Source organism: Monopterus albus, unplaced genomic scaffold (assembly GCF_001952655.1).
Source record: "Monopterus albus unplaced genomic scaffold, M_albus_1.0 scaffold464.1, whole genome shotgun sequence".
Lineage (NCBI taxonomy): Eukaryota > Metazoa > Chordata > Actinopteri > Synbranchiformes > Synbranchidae > Monopterus > Monopterus albus.
In genome coordinates, this window is record NW_018128344.1 from 173,451 (window position 1) to 183,350 (window position 9,900).

The window sequence follows — 9,900 nt, forward strand, 5'->3', positions numbered from 1 at the left end:
AGTAGTTCTGGGCTGATTCCTCACTGTTCTCATTATCATTGAAACTCCACGAGGTGAGATCTTGCATGGAGCTCCAGACCGAGGGAGATTGGCAGTTAATTTATGTTTCTTCCATTTGCGAATAATCGCACCAACTGTTGTCACCTTCTCACCCAGCTGCTTGGCGATGGTCTTGTAGCCCATTCCAGCCTTGTGTAGGTCCACAATCTTGTCCCTGACATCCTTGGAAAGCTCTTTGGTCTTGGCCATGGTGAAGAGTTTGGAATCTGGATTGATTGATTGATTGCATCTGTGGACAGGTCTCGTTTATAAAGGTAATGAGCTGAGAGGGCTCCCAATGTCAGCTCGTTACCTGTATAAAATACACCTGGGAGCCAGAGATCTCGCTGACTGATAGGGGATCAAATACTTATTTCATTCATGAAAATGCAAATTACTTCATAACTTTTTTTGTAATGCATTTTTCTGGATTTTTTTTTGTTATTGTTGTCTCTCACTGTTCACATAAACCTACCATTGACATTGTAGACTGATCATTTCTTTGTTAGTGGGCAAACTTACAAAATCAGCTGGGGTTCAAATCATTTTTTCCCCTGACTGTATAAATTAACTCTGTCTTCTTGAGTTGATTTATTCCAGTATCTTTTAAAACTTTTTATCAGTTTAACTAATTTTCTGCCAAATTAATTTCCCAGCAGTAAAAAGCTTTAGGGAGAAGCGAATCATAGGACTGGATTTTCCCCAGCAAGTGTGTGTACTCATTTTTCTTTCCGTTTACCTCAGATGCTGCTCAGCTGATGTGGTTTGAGAAGCTGTACGCGTGGCTTCAGTGTGTGGAGAAATATTTCATTTACCCAGCTGTAGTGTTGAACTCCCTAACGACAGAAGCTCGAAATGTGGGCCAGAACCATAAAGAGCTGGACATCTAGTAAGTCTTCTCAACGTTCTGTCTGCACATTGCACTGTTCCCTTGGGCTATGTGCTCTTAGCTAAAACCACTCTCAGGTGTATTCCTTCCTGCAGGCTGTTCTCAGTAGCACAAGATGCATAAAATATAGTCCCTCAGTAATTTTTCTTTGTTCCCCTCTTCAACCTGTAGCATATTCAGGTAGCTGCTTGCATCTGGGTTTAGAGATCTCATGTCAGTATGTCACCAATTTCCTTTTTTCCCATCCTTTCAGCAGCCGAGCTCTCTTCATCTCAGTAGCAGGCATGAAGCTGCTGCGTTCGTCCTTCTGTGCCCCGTCGCAGCAGTACGTCATGCTGTGCTTCACCACACTGTTCTTCCACTTTGACTATCCGCACTTCTCAGAGACCTTTTTAATTGACTACTACTTCATGTCCATTCTCTTCAGCAAGGTTAGAACACACACAACATATCACCCTCATATCCCCCAAATAATATGAATTAATTTAACTTTATGCTCCTTAAGAAGCAGTTTGTTGTCTGTATTGGAGCTATATGCGTCTCTGTATTTCTGAAGGAGTGTGAACACAGTGCTGGCTTCTTTTTTTTGTTGTTTGTTTCTTTGTGCTGTGATTTTGAGTTCTCTTTAAATTCTCAGATGTGGGACCTGTTGTACAAGCTGCGCTTTGTGTTGACTTACATCGCCCCCTGGCAGATCACCTGGGGCTCAGCCTTCCACGCCTTCGCTCAGCCCTTTGCTGTGCCACGTATCCTTCACTTTGAGTGACAGTAATAATACACATACACACTCATCAACAGCCCACCTTCAGCTTGGTGTATCACAGCCCTAGAGGAGAGTACAGTCTAATACAGCAGCACATGAAATTACTGCATCAAAGTCTAACACATTCTGGACATAAAGTGAACATTATACATGCAAGTTACTTATTTCAAACTTAATGTTTTAAATGACATCACTGCACAGATGTTTCTGTTATTCAGTGCTTCTGGATCTTGATAATATGATGAGGCGACCCTTAACTCATGTTACTTCAGATTCTGCTGTGCTTTTTGTCCAGGCTGTCTTTTCGGCCATCTTTTCCACCCCTCTCAATCCAGTTCTAGGCAGTGCCGTGTTTGTCACCTCGTACACCAGACCCGTAAAATTCTGGGAGCGAGACTACAAGTAAATGCTCCATTAAAATTATCTGTGCAAGTATGAAACTACCATTCACTAAGTCTCAACACAAAGTATTTTCATTCAGTTCTAATGCCAGTTTGTCATGTTTGCAGCACCAAGCGGGTCGATCATTCTAACACTAGACTAGCCACTCAGTTAGACCGTAACCCAGGTAACGCCATACTGTTCTCTCACTATCTAATCATCTCGATTTCGCTCATGTTTAGTTTTGTTCTGTAACTACGGTGATCTTTTTTTTTCTGAAAGGTGCTGATGACAACAATCTGAACTCGATTTTCTACGAGCACCTGACACGCTCTCTGCAGCACAGCCTGTGTGGAGACCTGTTACTGGGCCGATGGGGCAACTACAGTACAGGTGACTGCTTCATCCTCGCCTCGGACTACCTTAACGCTCTGGTGCACATCATCGAGATTGGGAATGGTTTGGTCACCTTCCAGCTCAGGGGTCTAGAGTTCAGAGGTCAGTGGCAGAAAGGATGATGGGAGCTGAGGATGTTTGGAGCTTGTAGAATGATCACACATCATTTTGGTATCTTTGTGGTGTTTACGTCACATCTGTCCAGGTACCTACTGTCAGCAGAGGGAGGTTGAGGCCATCACAGAAGGGGTGGAGGAAGACGAGGGTTGCTGCTGTTGTGAACCTGGTCACCTTCCCCACATGCTGTCATTCAACGCTGCCTTCGGTCAGCGCTGGCTAGCGTGGGAGGTGGCCGCCACCAAATATGTGCTAGAAGGCTACAGCATCAGCGACAACAATGCAGCCTCCATGTTACAAGTGTTTGACCTTCGTAAGATCCTCATCACATACTACGTCAAGGTATCCACTGATCAGAGGAGTTAATTTTTGCTCACTGTTCCTACATCATGCTTCTTGCAACACCTGACATGATGACCTGCCTTTTTTAATCTTGTGGGGATTCAAGGTTATTTTATTAGCTAACTTTTCTGTATGTCTTTGGAAATAATTTTTGTTTGCACCCTCAGAGCATCATCTACTACGTAAGTCGATCTTCTAAGCTAGAAGAGTGGCTGTCTAATGAGACGATGCAGGAGGCTCTACAGCCTTGTCTCGGGCTGAACTACGTAGACAGTGACCCCACCTTCAACCTGAACATCGATGAGGACTATGACCACAGAGCTTCTGGCATTACTCCCTCCTCATTCTGCATGGTTTACCTGGACTGGATTCAGTATTGCAATAGCAGGCGTCAAACGGTGAGACTCCTTTCACATTAGAAACCTACAAGTCTGAATTGTTCTTGTCTTTTTTTTTTTTTTTTGCTCTACATTTATGCTTACCTGGATATGTTACCATTTTCAACCATGCATAAAACTGACAGGAAGTTCCATTTTCATTCTTAGCATCTTCATAGTTTATAAAATCAATGAAAATTCTACTGAAGGGACATAGAAAAAGACAGTAAATGACAGTTCAGCTGTTTATCTAAAATTTTATCTTAATACTTAAAACCTCATCTGAGTAGTAGTTGGAGCGCAGTACTGTACACTGTTCTCTGTCATGTTGTAGCCAGTGACTTGTGAAAGAGATTCTCCACTTGTCAACCTCTGTTTTGGGCTGTGTATACTGGGAAGAAGAGCCCTGGGTACAGCCTCCCACAGCATGTCTGCAAGGTAAGAACCGTGCTGCTCACTGTGGCCAGTAGCACCCATCAGTGCCCAATGGGTACTGCCAGCCAACATTCAAGAGTTACACTTATGTATGTGTTTGACAGCTTGGAGCCGTTTCTCTATGGACTCCACGCACTATTCAAGGGAGACTTCCGCATCACGTCTCCCAGGGATGAATGGGTGTTTGCAGATATGGACCTGCTAAATCGAGTCGTGGCACCAGGAGTACGGATGTCCCTCAAATTGCATCAGGTAACGTTTGTCACAGTAGAAGAAAACAAGTCTTGAGGCTAGAGTGATGACTGAGCCTGTGATCTGTGTTCTCTTCAGGACCACTTTACATCTCCAGATGAGTATGAGGATCCTATGGTTTTGTATGACGCCATCACTGCCAATGAGGAGAAGATGTTGATATCACACGAGGGTGACCCCATGTGGCGTAGCGCTATTCTAGCGAACATGCCTTCACTGCTGGCACTGCGCCACATCATGGATGACGGCAGCGACGAGTACAAGATCATCATGCTTAACAAGAGGTTCCTCAGCTTCAGAGTCATCAAGGTCACAGCTCTTCCTGTTTCCACTCTGTCTGTTCTGGCTTTTTTCTACCATGGCTTGTTTCACTGGTTATTGATGTATCTGGTTTTATTGCACTCAACTCCTGACCTGTCTTTATGCTGCCCCTACAGGTGAACAGAGAGTGTGTGCGTGGGCTGTGGGCGGGGCAGCAGCAGGAGCTGGTTTTCCTGCGCAATCGTAATCCTGAGCGTGGCAGCATTCAGAATGCCAAACAGGCTCTGAGGAATATGATCAACTCTTCATGCGACCAACCCATTGGCTACCCTATCTACGTGTCCCCCCTCACCACCTCCTATGCTGGGGGGCACAGCCAACTCCGGTCTGTGTGGGGCGGACCTGTCAGCCCGCACAATATTTACACCTGGCTCATCAGTAGCTGGGACAGGTACACAGTCTGCTCTTCATGTGCACACAAATGTTTCAGGAACAGTGATGTTAATTGTTGTATTTGTCTCTCTGCAGGTTACAGAAGGGTTGTGGTGCTGGCTGTAATAGTGGAGGAAACATTGAGGACTCAGACTGTGGAGGCGGCTCCACCTCCTTCTCCACCAACCCAACTGTTCACACCACCCAGAGTACACCGGCTTCCAGTCTTCCCCAGCCACAAATCGCCACTGTTCAACCCTCCATGGGTAAGAGCTGAAACCAGCTACAGCTTCCTGAAGCTGCTAAACCACTACAACTGCACTATTTGTATTCTGATTGTTAATAAGGTCCAAATGAAAAAAGGAAATGGGTTTTCTTGAATTCCAGGTACAGACAACCCTGTAGGTCCAACCCAGAACTGGCCTCATCACCCCCAGCCTCTCCCATTAGCTCTGTTCAGCCAACCAGAGGGCAGGATAGATTCAGCAATGCTCACATCCCTACAACGTACATCCTCCATCCAGGGAGGATGCACACTGGGCCAGCAGCTGTCCAGCTCCCAACTCTCCTTCAGCAGCTCTGTGGCTCCACCTGTTCTGCCAGGCCCAGAGCGCTTCTGCCCAGCAAGCCTTCTGGATAACTCGGGGCACAGAGTGGGCCAGCGGGCTGGCCTCAGCCAGGGCAGTGGACTGCACTACGAGAGCCACTTTGGCAAGTGGAGTTTTTCAGGCAGGATGGGCTTTAATGGACCAGCTATAGTCGAAGGGGAAGCAACGGCGCTACAGATCATACGCACACAGGTATGTTTACTGTTCACTAATAAGTTACTTTAGCCAAGGTCACGTCCAGCTCCCAGTACAACATGGACTTTTTTTTTTTTTTTTTTTTTGAAGATGAAGAAAATATATGAGACAACCATGACCTACCTAAAAACCACCATCAGTCCAAGCTCAGCTGACATTTTGGCCTGTGAATTTTAAAACCTTTCACACATTTTCTGTTTTTTACTATGATGGTGAGTGAATATCATTGTTGAGGCTAAACAAAACATTTTAGAATGTAACAGCTGGATCTGAGAACATGTGATGGGTATTGTATACTATGTTGACATTTTAGACCAAATATTCATGTACTTGAGGAAACATTTGGGAAATGAATCAGTAATGAAAATAGTCATCAATTGCAGCCCTACGGCGATGTCATTGTGCTGTGAACAGAATTTGGATACTATAACCTAGGGTTGGCAGTGACGTGCTTTATTCAGTGCAGTCAACCTGCTCCTGCCTGCCAGATAGTTTAAATCTTATGGGTTTACTGCAGCTGTGAATGAATACTTCCAACAGTCTTACTGTGTCCTGATTGTATTGAACACAAACAGGAAGTAGGCCAGAACTGTGCAATGATTTGTTGACTTATCAGAACTGCTCAGTGGGTAGACGAGTCCTTACCGTACCAGTGTGAATTACACTTCACATGATTTGCTTTTGTTTGGACGCTGATGCTGCTGCTGGCTGGAGCATGTTGCATTCTGTTTTGGCTTGACTGTTAATAAGAAACATTAGGTGGGCTTTCCTGTGCGTGTTTGCTCAGTAGAGATGTGTTGGTGATGAATGTCTAGCCAAGCCAACTTCATTGTTTTGTTGTTGTTTTTTTTTTTAACTGTCTGATCTTTTACAGCCTGCTCCTCCTGCACCCCTGCAAGAGGCCAATCTGACACAGGATCCTCTGGGAGCCACTCAAACGATTGATCCAGTCCTGCTGACTGCAAAACCCACCCACCCCAGAGAGGAATCCACAGAGCTGCCTTTACCTGAGCACCTGCACTGAGTCTGCACTGGGAGACCCCGAGTAATGTTCTGTGCAGTGAAAGCACACCACGGTCGAACCTGCACCGGGCCCAGCCCACCCTCAGTCCAGCTTTCAGAACTCATTCTGTCAACCCTTGTTTAACTAACGCCGTGAGGCTGCGATCTATACATCCTCTGTTGGCCCACTGCAATACTGGATAAAGTTGATTGTATACACAGAGGAGTTGAACATCTGGTAGCATGCTGAACTGATGCACGTCACATCATGAAATGATTTCAGCCAAAGTCAGCTTTTGCCATGATATACTTGTTTTTACCTTTTTTCCAGACAGAGGCAGTATATATGGCTCTGTGGACAACCTTTTGGTTGTAACAGCAGTGACAGGCCAGAAAGGCCAGTGCAATTATAAGGTATATTTTGCTCAAGGATTGTTTTTTATACTGGAGCATAGAGGATCACCTCTCATTTTCTCCCTTGACCCCTGCAGCCGATTTGTTTTTTGGGGGTTTTTTTTTTCCACCAATCAAAAACGATCCTACAGTATGTTGCTGTATATGTGAGTGAAGGCTATGTGGAAACCACAAGAAGCCTTGTTTAGTTTGTTTTTCCCTGATCTTCACCAGACTCTCAGCTGTGTTTAAGAAATATTTAATCAGTACTTTTTGATTTCAGGAGCCTCCAACAAAAAAAAAAAAAAAAAACCCACTAACATGTTATTTTTGTTGTCTTTATCTTTGATTTGTGTCCTGCAGAGGTGCCTGACAATATCAACTCTCAACCTTTCTGTCTCAGAGCAGGTTTCAGGGAAAAAACAAAATCTCCCTTCCATCCCAGTCAACATGTGGTGCTTCTACCGCTGGTTTACAATCTGTTTGAGCCCAGGCACGAGTCTTGAATCTGACTAGCAACTTAGAGTTGTGGGATGACTTCGGACAGAGCTGTTGCCAAGGGATCACGATCAAATGGAGTCTGATTCAAATCTGTGAAAACTGTGTTGATCACAAACTTTGTCCTGGTGAGTGGAATGTCCTTTTTCCCCCACCTTCTTTTTGTTGTAACTTGAAGAATCTCATTGTTTAAGGACTGAGTTTTTCTTTAGCTGACCGATCGATAACGCCCCCTTTGATCAGATCTAGTCAGCTCATGACTTTCCCGATAGCAGGGACCGAGGCTGCTTTGTGGGGAGCTCTGTTTTCTTTGCCTGCAATACAGCCCCTCCCATTAGTATACTACTGCTTCTGCATCTTCTGCTACTACTAATATACCCACTACTACTGCTGTTTCTATAACAGTTAAATCCAGCGTTTTAGTTGGAAATAAATGAGTAAGTGCTGAAAGCAAAGGTGGAATATTTATTTGATTTCTATTATCTTACAAATATCTTCAATGGGGTTTGTCTACACAGTGTGCTGATATATCAAATTGAAAATCTGTCGACTGTACTCCCACCCCTTCCTCACTATGTTCGGTGGTGTTACATTTGTATCATCTCACCAATGATGAATTTTTTAAGTGTGTAATATAACTGGAAGTATTCCTGAGAAGTCACTTTAAGTTGGTTTCTTTCCCACTCTTGCACTCTTTTTGTTTCACCGCAGTGAAAAGCAAACTATGGAAGCACATTGTATTCACAAAAAAGGATCTTATTTCTTAATTATGTCATCACAAAATTACAAGATCCTGATTTCATAATTATGAGAAAGCAGGGGGTGGAAGGGGCTGCAGAACTTGCTTGAAAACCATCCTGTTTTAATGAATTCTGCTAGCTAATTCGACATAGCTAGTATTCCAAAACGTAAACAAATATAGACTACAAATCAGCCTCAGAGTTACTGCCTACAGTGTAACTCACTAGGCTACATGTACAGGAGCTGGAAAGCTTCAGAGCCTGCTTGAGTAACACTGGGTTTTTAAGATTTCTTCAGTATTAGCATAATTGTCTCAGTACATACAACAGCACATAGTAGAAATGAACTGATAATAGTTCATTGGGTGTACTTAATATTCCAAAATGTAACAATTCCAACAATTATAGGCTAAAAGGGTGCCCAAGCTGCAACACAGTCACTCATATCTATGGGATCTGTGCATATGATTGAACTTTTGCCACTTGTGACATTTTGCAAAATACTATGCAAAAAGGTTTTTTGAAACTATTTAAGCTCGTATTTGTTATATAGCCCAATAGTCTATAGACATTTAAATCCGGTAGTAAGGCCTCTGTCTTCTTAAACGGCAACAATAACAACCTATTACAAGATCCTGATCTCTGGATCTCGTAAATATGACAAAGCGTTAAACGCTAATAGTCATCATGTGAACAAATATAAACTTCGACAAGAAACAGGAAGTAAGCTATGATGTTACTGTGGGTACAGTGTGTTACAATGTGGGCACTGTTTTTAGCCTAGGCTATAAGGCCTATTTGTTTACATTGTGGAACACTAAGTATGCTGACTCGACTATTAATTGTTCACTTTTACTGCACGCTATTGGATGCACTGACAGCTATCACTGAATTACTGTGTAACTAAACAATTTGTTAAAACCCAATGATTTATCTCATAATTAGGAGATAAGATCCTTCAACTTTTTTCCCCAATGCGCTTCCTTAGCAAACAAACAGTGAGTGAGGGTTTAAGTAGATCATGCAACACAATAAGAAGCTAGCAGACTGAGCAAATTCAGTCTCAAATGTTTTCCCGGGTCCAGTGGGGCTTTGTGTCCACTTGCCTGCAGTGGCTGAACATAACTTTGTGCCATAGCGTTAATCATTGTAGTAGAAGACTGCCTCATATGCTCGTTTTCTCACCAAATGTCTTCGAAGCACCGTTCCTCTGTCAGACTTGAAAGAAGGCCAGTGTTCTCAGGGTCTGTAATGGGAAAGAAATTGACTTATGCAGGAAGACTTTTTGTCCAAAAGGAGAAAACTGAAAACATTTTTTTTTTTAAGTCACAGTTATGAAGTAGGAATACTGGATCACACTGATGTTAGAAACAAGGCCCCCCTCTTATTCTCTCTGGGTAGGTAAGCATATACTGCACACTGCATGCTGTTATGCCATACTTGTTGAATCACTCTTTACAGTGCTGTTTCTTCCACCTTCAGCTCCTTGCATCTGAACAAAGGACACATACAATGTTAAGCTTCGAATTCCCTCGTCATAAAAAAATCTTTTTCCCAGCATTGAGATTCAGTCTCAGCCGTGAAAAGTGCACATGAGTAACTCCCTCAACTCAGGAAAAACAGACTGATCAGCTCTGTTTTGGTTGCTCTTCTCTCTTCATTCATCTTGTATCCCAAAGCAACAGGGAATTGTATTTTTTATCATTTTAATTTTTAGCTGGGAGTGAGGAAAGCACAAGTTAACGAACAGACCTGGGTGTCGAAAAAAAGGATATTTCAT

General features: G+C 43.4%; 1 protein-coding gene across 5 annotated transcripts in view; it reads left to right on the forward strand.

Moving 5' to 3' along the window:
- The window catches only part of LOC109952494 (pecanex 3), a 21,271-nt gene extending 14,223 nt beyond the window's left edge, over positions 1 to 7,048 (forward strand). For 4 of the 5 annotated variants that reach the window (XM_020587590.1, XM_020587591.1, XM_020587589.1 and 1 more), the window contains 15 exons: positions 784 to 928; positions 1,182 to 1,359; positions 1,566 to 1,674; positions 1,964 to 2,093; positions 2,201 to 2,259; positions 2,355 to 2,570; positions 2,674 to 2,927; positions 3,095 to 3,325; positions 3,639 to 3,742; positions 3,844 to 3,991; positions 4,070 to 4,300; positions 4,429 to 4,703; positions 4,781 to 4,950; positions 5,072 to 5,484; positions 6,362 to 7,048. In XM_020587590.1, the coding sequence (XP_020443246.1) occupies positions 784 to 928; positions 1,182 to 1,359; positions 1,566 to 1,674; positions 1,964 to 2,093; positions 2,201 to 2,259; positions 2,355 to 2,570; positions 2,674 to 2,927; positions 3,095 to 3,325; positions 3,639 to 3,742; positions 3,844 to 3,991; positions 4,070 to 4,300; positions 4,429 to 4,703; positions 4,781 to 4,950; positions 5,072 to 5,484; positions 6,362 to 6,511 (2,813 nt within the window). In that variant the 3' untranslated portion in view covers positions 6,512 to 7,048. The remainder of the gene's footprint in view (positions 1 to 783; positions 929 to 1,181; positions 1,360 to 1,565; positions 1,675 to 1,963; positions 2,094 to 2,200; positions 2,260 to 2,354; positions 2,571 to 2,673; positions 2,928 to 3,094; positions 3,326 to 3,638; positions 3,743 to 3,843; positions 3,992 to 4,069; positions 4,301 to 4,428; positions 4,704 to 4,780; positions 4,951 to 5,071; positions 5,485 to 6,361) is intronic. The other variant, XM_020587592.1, reaches the window with a different exon arrangement.
- Positions 7,049 to 9,900: the final 2,852 nt, after the last annotated feature.